Here is a 17,566-nt window from a genome sequence, read left to right as displayed (position 1 = left end):
CTGGAAACCTTTACAGACTTATAAATTATTAAACTTATTACAATAAAAAAATGTTGCAACAGGCAATTCAGGCTGCATTATAAAAGGTTACATAACTCAACTGTCAGATGACTAGCTGGGTCTGAAAGACTTCCCCAGAAAATCGAAAGTTAGAGAAACAGATGAAAAGAGCCATGGAGATGCAGGAGATCATTAAAGAGGGGGAAAGAAGTGAACCAGTGCTGGAGGTCAAAACTGAAGGTACAAGACATTTAATTTAATCAGGTAACACTTGATAATAAGAGTAGAAAATACAAGCTTATATTATATACCGGTTTACACAAAAAAAAATTTTATCACTAATATTTCCACAAAGTTTTATGAAACACTTAAAAAGATAATATTAAGATATTTTATATTTTAGTTCAGAATGCATTTAATATTTAAAAGCAAATTCCAGATGTGTGGTAACATATGTCTGTCTGTGTCTTTGCCTGGCTTTAGAGGAAGCAGAACCAGGCCACTACTCTAAACTGAAAAATCTGTCTGAGGATGTCTATTCAGAAGCTTTATTTGGTGGCGCTCCGGTTAAAACAAAAACAGGTACAAAATGTATAAATGTAAAATGCATGTGTTTGATATAGCCTAAAGCTGAAACGCCAAAGACAGCATGTTTCAGAATGCCTTTAAGCACTGGTGGAAGTAAGTACATTTACTCAAGTAATAATAATAAAAAGAAATAATAAATAACAATAAAACTCAAGAAATACTTGTACTTTATTTTAGTATTTCCATGTATGCTACTGAATACTCAACTACCTTTTGGAGGCAAATATTGTACTTTTTAAAACTCCACTACATTGTCATGGCTGCTTTCGTTACTTTGCAGATTGAGAATGTTTACACAACATATTATCCTAATACATTATGATGTATCATAATTGTTTAGACTACCCAGCACAGCAGTATATAAAGTCGTGGAAATTAGCTCCACATTTACCAGCTGCAACATTAATGATGCTTATACATTAATGCATCACTAATTATAATCCAGTAATATAGTATATGATTCTGAAATCTGCTTTCTGCATAATGAGTTAAATAAGTTGTTAAATGCAGGAGTATTTTTTACAATGTGGTATTACGACATTTACTTAAGTAAAATATTTGAACACTTTTTCCACCTCTGCCTCTAAGTACTGCTTGTCTTTCTGGAAAGAAAAGGTGATCATTGGTGTTCTGTAACACATTTTGTTTTAACACTGCTTCATCATATTTCCCACACACTAAATTACAATTTGAAGTAAAACAAACAAATATGAGGGCGTTGTATCAACTCCCCTACATTGCTGAGAAATGTGTTTTCATCATCATGGTCTCCATGCTGCTGTACATAAAAAAACAAAAACGTTCTCATAAAACAGATTAAAACAAAAATAAAAGCATAAGTTGTAAATCAGCGATTCTGGGAAAAAAAGTGTAATCAACTGTAACATCTTTATTACAGTGATAATGCCCGTTATTGTTCGACTCATTGGCTCATAATAAGATCGTTAACTTAACAGTTCAAGTTGTATTAACACAAAGCAGTACGTTGGTGCAGTAGACAAATCAAGTTTACATTAGTAGTCATCGTTGTCTAAAATAAGCATGTTAAGTTAAATTTAGATATTATTGAATGTCCGTTAACATTCAAGCCATTGCCAAATGAGTTGATACAAAGCTAATTAAGACTCAGCTCCACACAACTCTCTCTGGATTTCTCAGCATGGCTGTGTTTAGAAAATGGTGTCTGGCGTCTTTCGGGCGCAGGAAATCGAGTGAAGATAATTACCTCTTCTGAAGAGTCCATCATGTTTTTTTAATCCTCCGTGTCCTCCTTGGCTACGTAGCAACTGCGCGGAAGATGGGTGGGGGTGGTGTGCGATTACAGAAGGCGTGCATCATCTGGATGCGCCGGCAGTTTTGTTGTCATTACCATTGACTGTAAATATTATTATTACATTAATATTAACAGTCTATGGTCATTACTTAGAATTCCTCATGGGGGAGACAGACACTACGCACTATAGCTTTAAACATGCAAAGAAACAAATACAAATATACATTAGGCTTCTTATCACTACTATGAAATAATTTGTTTATATGTATTCACTTTACTGTCTGTTTTATCTATTTTGTTTTGTGAAACTGAAAAAAAGAAAAATAGCACAGCAGTGTGTTTCCGTTTTGAACAACAAGCCTCTAATTCTAATAGTGATTATAAATAAAGCACACTAAAGCTACTATGTCACAATTTATTATCTTTACCTTAAAAAGTTTGAGTGAAATTATCGCCCCATTCTCTACAAGGAAATAGTCTTTGTTTTTTAGCTTCATCCCCCATAAAAACTGGGCCATAAAAAACACAGAGCTTGTTGTTGCCAAACAAGCTCTGTGTTTTTTATGGCCCAGTTTGACTTTCTACACACAGCCCTGAACTTTAATGACATATTTAAAGCTTCAGCTCTGTGTCAATGACTATGTTCTGTTTGTGAACTGTGTTCGACACAAACACTCGCCTGAAATGACCTCAGGAAACAAATCCTATCTGTTGTTTTGGGTAACATGTCTCCAGTAACTATACAGTATCTGTCGGCCACTCTCTCACACACTCACTCTCAAAGGAAGAGACGAAGAGAGACACAATAAAAGTTTTGGAAATTGAAGGACAAGCAGAACACTGTGCCCCATGAATAATTTAGGAATCGGTGAATGTCACATTTCCATGGAAACGAGACAAGGAAGGAGGAGGGGGGCGTCTTATAAAAGCACTCAGGCATGAGTCAGCAGGACAGGCAGACCGAGCAGGACAGGGTAAACAAGCTGCATCACAAATCCCAGGACCCTTTTCGCCATGTACATCAAATTCTGGCGCAGTTATGGAGAGAACAAAAAAGATGATGCCAGTGAAAACTTGTCACCCGAGTCCAAGTTATCTGTTGAACTGGAGGGGGGAAAAGGTAGGCAAGAGCCTTGATGGTTGTTTGTGTTTGTGCTCATTCTCAAATATCTTTCTAACATCAGGCTGATGTCTTTCAGGCAAACAGGCTGAAGGAAACACACGTCTGTACCGTGCTGCATGTTTGTTCCTCACCATAATCTGCCTGGTCCTACTGCTGGTCGTCATTATCCTCAGTGTGAAACGTGAGTATCTGCAGCAATGGATCATGCCAAAACTGTAAAAAAACAACAACAACAAAAAATACTGTCTAGAATCGGTTTGTAGCACCAAAGCAGATCATGAAAGGATTGTAGGTATCACTGGGAGTGCAGAAATAGAAGAAATCGCTTTGCTTTTGTTCCATTTTTGCTCCTAATAACAGAATGATACAGGAAGATAAGTGTGGCTCTGCTGCAGCCTGGGGGCATCATTCTTTTCCCTTATAACTCCTCCCACTGTGCTCTGTTTTCTAGTCCAAACTGGCTCCACAGTCTGCCCAGAGAGAGCGGAAGCTACAGGAATAGACAGACAAAGTCCTCCATTTGCTCCAACATGCAGCCACGAGGAGTGCCAGGCTCTCTTCCCCAGCATTCAACCTCAATGTGAGTGTGATACCAGGTAGAAAAATGCATGGTAGAAAACCTTGCACAAGCCAAAGAAGCATCTAAATCAAAAGACAAACAAATCATACTTTATTTTTAATCGCAATGTTTCTGGTGACAGTTCTGCTTCCACAAATAGTTTTTTAAACAGGCAACAGAGGAAGTTAGTTCACATGCTTGTTTTTTAGAGAACTGAGAACGTTTAATTAAATAGAAATCAGATGTCTAAATCATTTTTGTCTAATGATTTAGACAAAAATCATTTGAAAGTGCTATATGATTACAAACAGTCTATGTACAGTATGTGCAGTGCTCTTGGATGCCCCTATAGTTAAAACATTATAAAGTGCCCTCTGTGGTGGGCCAATGTGCAAGAAAACTGAATGAAGTGCCCTTACAGTGGAGAAAAACGTGATGCAGTGCCATAGGCTGCTCTACATGCAAGAAAACTCTCTGCACGCTGGTCCCCCACCACATGCTGCTGGTAGCCTTTTAATAGTTTTTCGCCCCTTCTACTCAGACAGCCTGAGTCGTCCACTGCATGTATACAGAACATAATGGAATAAAATGTAATTAAAACAATAAGGAAAAACATAAAGCTAATTAAAGATGCAGAAAAGAAGTAAATGCTTTAGTCCACATTTGAGTGACCTTTTGTTTTCTGCCCTGATCCGTCTCTCCTTGCAGATCGCGGCTGTCAGCAGTGCGCTGATGGGTGGCTGACTTTAGACCGGTCGTGTTTTTTCCTGTCCACCTTCAGGCGGAGCTGGGACGAGAGCCAGAAGATCTGCATCGCCAAAGGAGGAGATCTGGCTGTTGTTACCAGCCAGAGAGTTCAGGTGGATCTGATATCAATCTGTTCCCTGACCATGAAGTATAACCATGCATTACAAATGGTGATTTTGGCACAGTATATTTTTTGTAAATGTCAATGGTGCTCTCCCTTCTAGAGTTTTCTGGCAAAGCAAGGGAAAATGCAATACTGGATCGGACTGAGACACAAAGGAGCCACATGGACCTGGGTCAACAACACTGTGCTGCGAGAGAGGTGATGAATGATTAATGAATCGACTAATCATCTATCTATCTATCTATCTATCTATCTATCTATCTATCTATCTATCTATCTATCTATCTATCTATCTGTCTATCTATCTATCTATCTATCTATCTATCTATCTATCTATCTATCTATCTATCTATCTATCTATCTGTCTATATATCTATCTATCTATCTATCTATATATCTATCTATCTATCTTTTAGATTACATAAGGGTGGGTTAGTTGTAATTATGTGCCAGTTTTATGTTTTGTCAATTCATAAAGAGCAAGCAAAATATAAATTTTTTGTGGAATTGCTCTTTATGTAGTTGAAACTTTCAGTAAAAAAAATACACTCTATTCCACTTTATTAGGTACACCTGTACGGTCTGTTCGGCTTTTGTAAGTTTTGTGTTTATTACTGAGGTCATAGTTCAAGATGATGTTGTACTATTACTGCATTATATTTAGAGGTGTTTCTATTTTTTTGTCCTCTAAGGGGTCAAAATATTAGAAACACCTCTGACCACCACTATACTATAGTGAACTATAACCTTAATGCTAAAACATGCAATTGAATTGAAAAATTCAGATATCTGTTATGGAAGGACTCTTGTATTGAATTGGATTAGATTGTAGCCTACAGGTATACCTAAAAAAAGTGTCATAAAAACTAATAACCACAATGTCCTGTGATTACAATATAATAGTCAATATTATTTACTTTTGTTTGCAGTTATTGGGCAGACAACCCATTAGAGGGGGATTGTGGGATCCTCAGCAATGAGAACTGGATCAAAGCTTCCTGCAAAGACTACACCTACTTCATCTGTCAGGTGCAGCTCTGACAACTTCTGTCTCCTTTTTAACAGAAAAATGAGCAAACCAATCTCTGTCAACAAGCATCAAATCCTCCATAACATTTATAATCATGTCTCTTTCCACTTCACACTTCAATCCGTAATATCCAGCAAAGAAAGACAATGAAGCTTTTTAGATTATAGTTTTATGTGTAACACTTGAATGAAATTATTAGTCAGATTTTATTGTATACATTATATTTTTGTGTAGCATTGTGTTGACTTATTTGTATTCTAACATGTCAGTTAAGCTTATAAGCACTATTTAGGGTACTTTACTCTTATGATTCTATAAACTGCTGTTTGACTTTTTCCACAAATGAGGGCCAGTAAGTTTGTTTCAACAAGGTTTTATTCTGATATTAAAAAAATTCATACAAATACATAATAAGTTGAATGTCTGTTTCACTTTATATTAGCTGAGCAAATATTACTGCTACAGTTTTATACTATACTACTACTATTTTATATAAAAAAATAACACACTCTTTTCTAAAGCATAATACTGCTGGAATAATTGCACAGTTGAATGTATAGACAGATTGGGTCGGTTGAGTCCTCGTCTTGCAAGTATGTTCATAAACACTTTGTGTACTTTATATGTTCAGGACTGTAAGATGAAGGAAGGGCTCAGAGAATGCTCTTCAGGCTCAGGCAGAATCTCTTCCTAAACATATTTAATGTCCTGGTCCTCCTCTGGCTCTTCCTGCTCCATCTCCAAACCCAAAGCGCTGTGGCGAATCATCTGCCACCCTGTCAGAGACCTCGCATTGTTTTTAGGTCTGAGCTTGGGGGTTCCTGAGATGGACCCCTTTATCGTGTCAGACTTCTCCAATCCCTCCTTTTCCTTTTCCTCGTCTTTAGAGAAAGCCTTGGCGTAACGCCGCATCTTTTGCAACATTGGGTCGTTTCTGTCCTCAACCCTGCAAAGATAGAAGAGTGAAATGGCACTCAAATACTCTCACTATGTTTTTTTTTTAGTTTCTTTATTTAAAAGAGACAACACACATTAATCAACATGAGCACAAAGTCCAACATGTAAATGTGCTAGATTTAGCCATGCAGGCTAATTTTCATCTGCAGTCCCTAGCAGATTGATGGCTTAAAACACTAGATAAGAATTAGATATGTGAACTATCAACATGATGTTTAAAAGGGTGAGCCAGTAATTTGGTATAGCGCTTCCCTTAAGTTGGAAGAGTCGTAAGAGACAAACCAAACCACAGAAGCCAAGATATCCTGACTTTTGATCACTCATATGGGTCAAACTTTAGAGATGACTACATTTCCCATAATGCAAAGTGCAGTCCGTGGCACTCTGCCAGGGGGCCCGTGAAAATTATTAATTTAAATAGATTCATTTATGACATAATCATTTGTTTTTACAAAAGGCGTCAACATAGTTCAACAAATATTTAAAATGTTAAATCTATAATAGTTCATGCATTACTTTTTAATCTAACAAATAACTCTTACAATCTGCAAATATGTTTAATACATGTCTAATATCTTTCTAATACATTTCTCTTGGGTTCTTTCACTAAACAAAGAAGTGTAAAAAAATAAATAAAATAAAAACTACGTTGAATTACTCCAAGGGACATACATGAGGGGTTCCCTAGTATATTCTCTATCTTGTTAAGGCTCCTTGGCTGACAAAAATGTGAGAACCTCTGACCTACATGATAAGCTGATGCAGTCCGTATTTAGATGGAGGAGGTGTGATAATAATAGATCTGCCATGTTGGATCTGCAAGAGTGAGAGTTGGGCTTCTTACTCACACCGCAACATGACTTGTGGCTGCATTAAAGACCAATTAGGTTGTGGTCAGTGGACAAAATTCTCTCTATGTGATTGTGAGCAAAAATACTAAGCCTAAAATGTTGTCACTGCACTGAAATTTCCAGATACAATATATTTTTATATATCTATTTAAGGGTGTTTTAAAACCTGGAAACCTTTTCTTTTTTTGATAGGGACACATGGACACATTATTTTCTATCAAAACGTTTTTGTTGTTTCACATGAGAGATTTCCGTACGTGTTTTTGACTGTGCTCTTCTCTATGGTTTGAAGTGGACGGGACTTCCAGGGGCTTTAAAGCTTCTGTTTCTGTTACTGCAGTACTGTCTTACCTGAGATACCAGCGCTCCTTCAGACCGTATTTGAGCCCACACACCCCGAGCCGAGGCCACAGGTAGCGGGGCAGCCGCCTCTCCAGCATCAGCGTTGTGGCTACCACCTGTACAACATCATTACCGCTTGTGACCATGACAGTAATGCACAGGGACATGATAATGATGGTGTGTGTGTGTGTTTGTAGTTACCTGAGTCCTCCAGAGCTCATCTCTCTCCTGGGCCACCCTCCAGTGTGTGTCACTCATCATAGCTATCAGTAGATTTAGAAGAAGGATGTAGGAGACAACAGAGAAGGTGCAGTGCAGCACGTAGACGATCGGGTGGGTAGTGATGGTTTGGTCCACAGGCAGATCTATGAGGCCCACGCTGAGCTCAAACTGGGAGAAGAGGGTGATGGGAAAGGAGCGATATGCAGGAATGGACTCAGGCTCCTGGGTCATATACACCACCCACAGGGCTGAGAAAAAAAATTTTTTAAAGTATGTGAGAGAGTAGAAAAGTCTAAACTATCTTATTTCAAGAATTTCTTATCTCACAAGCTGCGTGAGGGTTAAATGCTTGTTTGTATATGTCGCCCAGAATATACTCACAGGTGGAAAAACCAATGAGCACAATGAAACTCAGCCACATGAACTTGGTCAGGTCTCCAAATATAATCTAGGGGGAAATGAGACACGTTAGGTCAGTCTGCAAACACAAATAGGTGAACCTCAAAAACCAAAACAACTGAATACATCTGCTTCAAAACATTTCGGTACAGGTGTGTGTGTGTGTGTGCGTGTGTGTGTGTGTGTGTGCGTGCGTGCGTGTGTGTGTGCGTGTGTCAGTGTGCGTGTAACAAACTACTATTTCTACATGACTCATGAGCTCCACTAGCATGCACCACTGTGACTGAGTCCTACCTTCTGTATCATGATGACATAAGGGCCGAGCATTTCAAAACCTCGGGCGAAGAACATGACATTGCTCCACCCGAGAACTAAACACACTGCCATCACCACAGCCTCTCCCTGCACCTCGCAGGCTCTGAACACACACAGCAGCACCACCAGGCATGCGTAGGTGATACTGGTCAAAACAACAACAGAGAGGTTAAAGGGTATTTCAGGACAGTGAGCTTTATTATACTGCTAAGATGGAGTTTTCAACTCACAGGATAACATGGAAGGGGCCTCCCAGTGCTGTCTGGCCAAAATAGCGCTTTGCCCCCACTCTCAGTATGTCAGGGATCTGTTGGAAGAGGGAGTACAGGTGAATGTGGCAGTGCAATATACATATACACAGTATGTATGAAGATAAAGCATGTTTCATAATTTTACCTCTAGCAACAGGATGACAAAAGCTCCCAGGATGCTGATGATCTCACCCACCAGCCGCAGGTTGTCCTCATGTGTCACATAACTCTCCTGAGGCATGGAGAGAGGAAATATAGATGTACTAATATTAAAAGCATATTATTATTAGACTACATGTCATATGCAGGTGCACAGTTTGATATTTACACATGCACAGTATACATATGAACAGATACGGTCCAACTATGAGCAAAGTAGAGTTTTTGTAGATCATAGTATTTGTCTGATATATATATATATAAGGGAATATAGATATATATATATCAGACAAATACTATATACATATATATATATATATACATAGCTGTGAAATAAATATAGTGAAGTAAAAAAGTACATAGTAGTACTAAAGTATTACGTAGTTAGTTATAAAAAATATTATGTGGTCACACTAAAATGTCTAATTTACACACATGAAATGTTTTCTGGACCCGGATGGTTTTGTCCATTTCTGACTGTGTGTAGTTCTCCGGAGCGTCCTTCAGAGGGCGAAATGCACAACACAGTGTGAAGGTCCCGATGTACAGGAGATACAGGAACAGCAGCAGCCTGACACAGGAAAAAAAGAAATTAAAAACGAAAAAAAGACAAAGAAATAAAAGAAATAAAAACACTGTTAAAAGACTGGATATTTGTACGGTTCAGATATTTGACTACAGATAACAAACTTTACCTGAAGTAATGTTTTCCATACAGGTTCCACTTCAGACTGACCAGCTGCCTCACAGGAGTCAACTCCAGTATCCTTCTTGCCTGGAGAACAAAACAAAATCAGCTTTTAATTTCTTCTCTGCTTCACATCAACATCATTCATCACTATTTTCCCCAAAATACAGTGCATCTTGTATTGTACCTCTCTCTTGTGACCGCCCACGATGAGCTCCAGCACTGACATGTCGTCAGCCCATGAATCTATTTCCGTCAGGTCATACAGGTTAGAGGTCAGGGGGCCCAGACTCCATTGGACTACACGCCTTTTATTAACCAGGTGCTGAAACGCCTGAAAGAGACAGAGGGAATCTCGGCAGTGAGGATAGGATTAGTGAAATAATCTGCTCCACCTTTCATGTTTGGATTTCACACTGTGAGCCCCCCCAGGGCTTCACTCACCACAATGTTTCCCTCTTTGGCAGCCAGTTTAAAAGGCGTAAGGCCTCGGTTGTTGGGCACCATGTCGAGTGGCACTGACTGGTCCAGCTCTGCATCGCGTGCCATAATCAGGTCAATGGCCTGGCACGCAATAGTCTTGTTGGGCTGCAGAACCAAAATGTGAAGCGCTGTGTTACCTAAACAAGAAAAACAAGGGAATAAAAAAAGAGTGTAGACAAGGAACAAGAAGAGCGAACAGAAGGCCATTAATAATCAAAATATCAAAATAAGGCTGTACTCTTCTCCAACTCTCCTACAAGAAGACGTATTTCATACCACGGTAATCCTGGCCTCTGGTGCTGGCCCCTGCGTCGATCACCATGGAGATAATGTCCTCGTTCCCAGCACACGCAGCAAAAGACAGGATGTGCTCACCTGTTGACCAAATGTACATTTTGAAAAACACCATCTGTTTTTGTGTCACTTCGCATAATACATACATTTTTGCATACACATTCATTCGAAGCAATATGGGGTTCATTGTGGCTAAAGCCACCCCATTACCCAATTTTACAGTAAGCATGCTGTTTACCACAGTATATGAGTCCTCCTATCCTCTTCTTGAAGTACAGACCGGTGACTCGAGGTGTAGCCACGTCACCCCCACGACTGATCAGATGATGAACCAGATTGATGTTCTGATTCACCACAGCGATGTGGAGAGGAGTAACACCTGAGACAAAAGAAAATGAGATATACATCCATATTTGAAGTGATGTAGTACAAAACACAAGAAACTGAATGGGTTAAACTTCCCTCAATCCTCTTACATCTTTAATATTTTATCTTATACTGTCTGATAAATTCTACCTCATTTTCTTAGTTACCATAAAGCTGATAAGTTTACATGTCAATACGTACACTAAAATGCATGTTTGTGCTTGTTTCTGTGTCTGTAAGTTTCTGTGTGTCAACCTTGGAAGAGCTCGGATGTCATAGGCTCGTTGATGAGTTCAGGAGCTCCGTCCATCAGAGCCATGGCAGCTTCCAGGTTATCAGCCATCACAGCAACATGAAGTGCCGTCTCACCAAGAGCCCCTGAGTGAGAGGATTACAATTTCACACATTACAACTGACACTGCACTACTCTGAAATAACAACATTCACAGTTCACAGCAAAGGGCCTTACCTCTCTCAAAGATATTAGTGGACGCACAACTCAGCAGTTTCTTGATGGAGCCGACACTGTTCATTTTAGCCTCATAGAAGAGAGGAATGTCATTTATGCTGAGGGACAGACAAAAACAACACATGTATTCAATTTAAACAGACTAGGCTTTACACCTGCATGTAATTAATTTAGACACAATCTAATTCATTGTTGGAAGCAGTGGAAAATTAGTTTCTTACTATTTTGTGTGGAGCAGAAACGTCTCATCCAACATCTCGTTCCATCCTTTCTTGTTTTGAAGACGAAACCTCAGCTGGCTCCACCAATGGTTGAGCTCGCTCGGAGCAGATCTGGCCAGAGACGGAGACATTGACACCTGATGTTTGACTGGAAGAGACAAATGAAAGAGTGAGAAGCAGTGAATTAAAAAAAACATACCAATGGAACAAAGTGTACAATCAGACAGGCTTCATAAAGGCCTTAACATGAACTATTTTATACAGTTTTCAAAATAAAGTACAATAAAACAAATGAACAAAAAAATAAGAATGTGTCTCAATCTCACCCTTAAACAATACAAGTGCTGCTCCACAACTTCTTGAAATCCTCGGTCATAACACTCTGTCAAAGTTGGAGACAACACCTGTAAAATGTCCCTGAGGAGAAGTGAAAACCCTTGCTGGGTTATATATGACCTCAGCAAAGAGGGAGGAGACATGTGGAGGGCTTGAGAATGAATGGGAGAGGGAGGATGAGTGAACAGTGGACAGGTAAGACAGCGAGAGTGAGTCGGTAATGAGCAGGTAGACTTTCACCGCAGGTCAGCAATCCCACAGGGAAAGTTGCACTTTAAGGTTCAACTCACTTTATCATGCCGATGTGAAATTACCGGCTGTATTCTGTCACCTTAAAAGTGAAGTGACAATGGTCTAGTACCTAATCCCAGTATATCTCACTGTTATCACCAGGCCTATCTGCATTCCACCAACTACCACCAAAACCTGCATGGCCACTATGACAATTTGGCAACATCATGACAATAAACACTTTGCTGTCATTGTTTCTAGTGAACCATTAAAGGAAACCTGTTTGGAAATAGAAAGTTTGTTTGTCTGAACGCAGGTTTTTAATTTAAACTTAATATTAACGCCTCGGCACAATTGTCCAGGCTGCATTTCTTTTAGTTCTATTAGTGGGCCGATTTCTCCAGGTGAAACTGGAATTGTTTGGTGGAGTAATTTATGGACATTAAGTCTGATTTTCCAACATCTTGTACAAACACAAACTAGTTTCATTCACAATGATTTAACATGTTAAGCACCATTGATGTGTCAACAGGAATGATCACAAACACGGTAATTGCCACATTACAAAGACCATAATGATAATTTGGAGGCTAGAAACATCATGTCACTTTACCTCTCAATGCAGAAAACAAAGCTATATGCTACATTTAATTTTGTGAAATGATCAGTCTTTATTCCAGGAGAGTTCATTTGGCAAAAAAAAAAAAAATCATCCGACTGAACCAGATTTCATTTCCACACAATTATTTGTAAACTGCTGAATCAGTCAACTTTTACAACATCTCTGGTTATCTGATGTAGCGTTGCAGGTATTTTGCTGCACTATTTATGGGTCATGACTAATAAATGGTGGTCAACCACAGGATAAACAGGGTTCAGGAAGACTCTATAGGAGGCCCTGATAATGGTTGCCGATGTGGCCGTCATTTAGTATTGTGAAGATAATAGCTGTTTACCAGACGGAGAGCACCATCTTTAAGTAGTGTCTTAAAGACCGGTGGTTTCCACTCTGTGAATGTCTTTATAAAGAAACAATAACACCATAAAAACATGATTTTGTGGTTTGCATGTCTACTGTTTTTGGACATACGTACCAGCAGTTCTTTCACAACACTTTGTTAATTTGAGTCAGGACACCACAGCAAACAATTATTACAGACATCTCTGGTACATGTATGACAGATCCTGAGAGTGACTTAACACAATAGAGCTCAATTATCATTATTAAAACAAAAGCATCACACACAACATATTTTCAAGGGGTTCAACATGCATTCATCATAACAAGAGGGTATAGTTTTGCAGAATGGTAAATGAAGAGGCACTTGGTGCAGTGATCCCATGAGCCATGTTGTGCAGTACAACACTAAAATGGTTTCAAAGGTTAAGTGGCTGAAATTTGACTTCGATGTTCTTCCGTTTGGCATAAAAGCACTAAATTTCATTTCACAAACTTTAACTTAACCCCTAAACTTTCCATACTCTCAATCTTTCTCGATTGCCATTTATTTTCTGTCCGCACAATGACATTAAATGGAAGATTATTCTCATAATTCTCTATAATTCAGCATTTGATATCCTCAGTGATAAAAGAAATATTCAGATCCTTTACTTAAGTCTGGAATTGAGTCAAATAAAGTAAAATAAAAAATCTGCCAGTGTAATATTTCAACCCGTTCTCTCTGTAAATCAACTTGTTTCTAAAAAAAGTACCTCAGCATTGTACTTTATTTTCAACAACTGGATATTTTCTGTGTTTGGAAACGTCACAACGTGGACTATGATTTAAAATAAAGTTGTGAGTTGTGGGTTTGAACAATATTTGGCCACTCAGCATGCCTTTATAAAAAAGGCGCAGCAGTCTCACATTGAGACAATCTGAAGACCAGTTACTACACTACAGTTAGATACAGTAAAATAAAATACAATGCCATCTGCATCGGACTGGCAGAGTAATGTGTAAGCGGTCTTGCTATCAGTCCAGATCTGCTGTAATATCAGTAACAGCGGGACATGTGGGCAACAGGTGTCTGTTCTTGGCCTGCTGCTGATCCCAGCAGATCCCAGACTCAGATTTTACTCAAACCTGCTGATCTGTGGAACCTGAATAACACATACTTTACTCTTTAACATGGTGAAGGTGAGATATCAGTACATCAAGGTGGATATAGTGTTATAAAGAGCTTTCACCATTGCAGCCCCCTCCCTCTGCAACTCCCTACCCATACACATCCGTGACTCTGCTGACCTGGACACATTCAAAACACTAATCAAAACACACCTCTCCTTTCCACATACAATAGTCTTACATTTATTACCTGATAGTTACTGGTTTTATTGTTTTATTGCTTTAATATGCTTGTTTTATGTGTTGGTTTTATTGCTTATTTGTTTTTAATGTGCTATATGTGCTGGTTTTACTGTAGTAAGTTTTACTGTAAGTGTCTTTGAGTACCATGTAAAGCACTATATAAATACAATTTATTATTGTTATTATTTATTTTGTAGCTGCATTAAAGCTTATATATTTCTCAAGTACACTGCTTCTCCATATAGAGAATAAGGTAGCATGAATGAATCATAGCTGAATTAAATGGACTTGCATGAATTTATGGTTTGAACCACGTTAACCTGATTATTAAACAAGCACCAACCTATAAGGCCACGAGAGATATAAAAAATGCTAATTTGAAAATGCTCCAACTATAAGTTGCTTTTCATTAAGTGTTGAAAATGTGAATGCAAGTTGTGCTGACTCTCGTCCAATAAAACCTTTCTCCTATATTTTCTACTTAACGTTAGATAAGATAAGCATCTGAGAGCACCACTTTGGTTCAGACTTACACATCTCAACATTTATCGGATGTATCGCCATTAGCAAATGTTAGCATGCTAACACACTAAACTAAGATGGTGAACATGGTAAATATACCTGCTAAACAGCAGGTGAGCATGATCATTGTGAGCATTGTTGCAGCCCGAACTGTACCGCAAACCTGATTTGTTCAACGCAAGGATTAGCTGGGAGACTTCTTCTAAATGAGAGCACATTTCCAACTTTGCGTGGAATACCTGCAGAACAGGGACATCTTTTGTAGATTATGGTGAACTAGTGTGTGTTGTATCAGTTTTGCCATTGAGAACGAGCTAGCATGCGCGCTTTAGCATGCTACGGTTAGCCACCTCGTCTTGGCTACTGACGTAGAAAGCCGTGCAGATTTTGAACAGGTCACCCGGAGATTGAAGGCAGAAGACATTCAGAAACCCGTAAAACAGCATGGATGGATTTTTTTCCAAGTTTGTATGCGTGTGGAAGCACAGAGAGACACAAAATAACACCCCGAATCCCAGAAAAAGTGTTTTCATAATATATGGGCACTTTAAGGTCTTGCTAACACCACACATATGTTCTGGGATAGGAGAAAAAAAACGCTCTGGGTTGTTTGCATTTCTTTAAAGTTTATAGATATGTGACTGTGACAGTGCCGGTGGCAGAATATTCTCGGAATATTTATATAATTTTATGGTAGAACATTTTCACACTGCAAAAGAAAATTCCACATACAATATTACAGTTTTTTTCGATTGCTAAACGACAGTGGGCACAACTGGAGTCACATGTGCAAAACTCAAACAACAGTCTGCACTACCTACAGTCACCTGAGCTAAACAGGTCACATCACCTGCAAAACTCATTCAAAGCAACACAACTCTTAACACACGTCTCAAACAGTATGCACAGGCCTCACTGAGATAACACACACTGTCACTCAGAACACACTGAGGGTAAAACACTAGCATCAAACACCAATACAGAAATTACAAACTTTCTCATCTTTACAGTTTGAACAATTTGAGTGACTTGCCACTACTCAACAGTTTATTTAAGGAAAAAATATAGATTGTATAGCATACCAATTTTTACATAAGGTAAACAAGAAGGAATGAAAATCAGCAGTTTTCTTCAATAAAGTATTTTGTCTCTAGTAATTTATGGAATTACTGGGGAAAAAAACTAAAGGTACATAACAGTACCAAAGCATAGTGTGACTAATCCTGCCTCTCTCCAGCATCATGTGGCAAGTTTTCTTCATCACATTGGATGTCTGCATCATCTCTAAATACAAATGAATGTGGTGTTTCTATTGCTTTCACCTCCATTACTTTCTGAAAAACAGTAAGAATGCAGTTTTACTATTGTAAAGATATTGTGTTTTTCACTTTTTTTTATAGCTGTGTACATAACCTCAGACATCTTACCTGGACATATTGGTATCTTTGCTCTTTTACCCGTTTCTCTCAAACAGTACAGTGTATGATTGTTTCATTCTTATTTGGTGTTTGTATACAAAAAAAGACTTTCTGAGCTTTCTCTGTATAAATACCATATATGTTCACTAACTAGTCTAAAACAAGACATCTGCTTAGGCTTTCAGCTAAAATTGCAATCAGCAGTGTTTGATAGGCACCAGACTGAAATCTATTCTGTTTTGAATGTGTGGTTTACAGTTTTGACAGCAGTGTGTTAGCATTTGAACAAAGTGCTGTAAATCTACAGTGTTTTGCACGTTGTGGTTAAAGTCATGGGATAAGTGTGTAGAGTTTTGAAAACTGTGTTCAAGCAATGAAAAATGAACTAGAGTTTGGTCCACATGAACTGCTGCTGTGCAGACTGTAGTTAGAGTTTTGCACATGTGACTCCAGTTGTGCCCACTGTCGTTTAGCAATCGAAAAAAACTGTAAGTGTAACCGTTAACTTTAACTAAACTGTACGTGTGTACTTCGACCATAGCAATCCTCTCATATCGGTCACAAAACGTCCCAGTTAGATAGTGAATGCTGTAAACATATTATTTGTAAATCTTTAAAAACATTCCCCGAAAGAACCAAACAGGCCTGCTTTATTGCACGATCCAAATTTTCTTCAAAACTTGAAAAAATGTTTTCAGTGTGTAGCTTGCTTGCTCGAAATTTGTTGTTGTTTCCCAAAGCGAAGGGATTTTGAGAACAGCAACACAGAGAGCGGAAGGTGAGCGGCAGGCAATTATCCTGGAAATGTACTTCCATTGATCCAGACTATCCTAACCATAACCACTCGAGATCAATGCCTAACCTCACCCATCTGCCTAACCACTCATGTCAAGAAAAGTAGTGGGATTCATAATGTAATAGTGACAAGCATGTTAGTATGCCAACATTAGCATTTAGCTTTAAACACTGCTGTCTTCGGAAAGTACATCCTGACAGAGGTGCTAGCATGGCTGTTGACTTGTTCACCTTTTTGAAATGTAATACATGTATCTAAATGTAAATACGTTTTTTTTTTGTCAGTGTGTGGGCCTTTGTTGCTACGTGATGGGACTAACTTGTACACCTTTACTACATTACATCTTGTTTTCATGATTTTCTCTTCCATAAATTTCCCCCCAAATACCAACTGGAATATTATCTTCTTTTTTCTTAACTTGAGTGCCTGTTAAAACAATAAGGTTTGATTAGGGTAGATAACACACAAAATAAGAAGAAAATAGCAACATA

The 17,566-nt window shown here is 38.5% G+C and overlaps 2 protein-coding genes across 4 annotated transcripts; one reads left to right on the top strand and one right to left on the bottom strand.

The window, feature by feature from the left end:
- Positions 1-91: 91 nt before the first annotated feature.
- On the top strand, positions 92-5,850 carry si:dkey-26c10.5 (uncharacterized protein LOC563797 homolog). Of its 2 annotated transcripts, XM_039805780.1 has the most exons (7): positions 92-240; positions 484-582; positions 3,061-3,165; positions 3,436-3,564; positions 4,252-4,403; positions 4,515-4,612; positions 5,344-5,850. In XM_039805780.1, exons 1-7 carry the CDS (start codon positions 162-164, stop codon positions 5,453-5,455), a joined length of 774 nt encoding a protein of 257 aa, XP_039661714.1. In that variant the 5' UTR covers positions 92-161; the 3' UTR covers positions 5,456-5,850. The 2 variants fall into 2 exon arrangements, with proteins under 2 accessions (XP_039661714.1, XP_039661715.1); XM_039805781.1 differs by lacking the exons at positions 92-240; positions 484-582 and adding an exon at positions 2,796-2,981.
- On the bottom strand, positions 5,802-13,202 carry trpv6 (transient receptor potential cation channel, subfamily V, member 6). 2 transcript variants are annotated; one of them, XM_039805779.1, is made up of 17 exons: positions 11,788-13,202; positions 11,462-11,609; positions 11,241-11,338; positions 11,027-11,149; positions 10,644-10,784; positions 10,388-10,486; positions 10,073-10,248; positions 9,816-9,962; positions 9,636-9,715; positions 9,376-9,511; positions 8,927-9,013; positions 8,761-8,837; positions 8,510-8,675; positions 8,198-8,264; positions 7,796-8,064; positions 7,604-7,710; positions 6,135-6,390 (listed from the first exon to the last, which is right to left on the bottom strand). In XM_039805779.1, exons 2-17 carry the CDS (start codon positions 11,590-11,592, stop codon positions 6,135-6,137), a joined length of 2,160 nt encoding a protein of 719 aa, XP_039661713.1. In that variant the 5' UTR covers positions 11,593-11,609; positions 11,788-13,202. The 2 variants fall into 2 exon arrangements, with proteins under 2 accessions (XP_039661712.1, XP_039661713.1); XM_039805778.1 differs by having other exon boundaries at positions 5,802-6,390; positions 11,462-13,202.
- Between the last annotated feature and the right edge of the window lie 4,364 nt (positions 13,203-17,566).

Source organism: Perca fluviatilis, chromosome 7 (genome assembly GCF_010015445.1).
Source record: "Perca fluviatilis chromosome 7, GENO_Pfluv_1.0, whole genome shotgun sequence".
NCBI classification, from domain to species: Eukaryota; Metazoa; Chordata; class Actinopteri; order Perciformes; family Percidae; genus Perca; species Perca fluviatilis.
Note: the sequence above shows the minus strand (reverse complement) of the source record. Positions and strands in the feature narration are given on the sequence as shown.

Excerpts from the sequence above, each read along its gene's own strand:
- si:dkey-26c10.5 (XM_039805780.1), top strand. The coding sequence starts at position 162 with ATGAAAAGAGCCATGGAGATGCAGGAGATCATTAAAGAGGGGGAAAGA. Across the intron at positions 583-3,060 it reads TCCGGTTAAAACAAAAACAG|GCAAACAGGCTGAAGGAAAC; the intron begins GTACAAAATGTA and ends GATGTCTTTCAG. Across the intron at positions 4,613-5,343 it reads AACACTGTGCTGCGAGAGAG|TTATTGGGCAGACAACCCAT; the intron begins GTGATGAATGAT and ends TTTTGTTTGCAG.
- trpv6 (XM_039805778.1), bottom strand. The coding sequence starts at position 11,658 with ATGTTTTTTTTAATTCACTGCTTCTCACTCTTTCATTTGTCTCTTCCA. Across the intron at positions 10,487-10,643 it reads AGGAGGACTCATATACTGTG|GTGAGCACATCCTGTCTTTT; the intron begins GTAAACAGCATG and ends TTTGGTCAACAG. Across the intron at positions 8,265-8,509 it reads ATGTCATCATGATACAGAAG|ATTATATTTGGAGACCTGAC; the intron begins GTAGGACTCAGT and ends ATTTCCCCCTAG.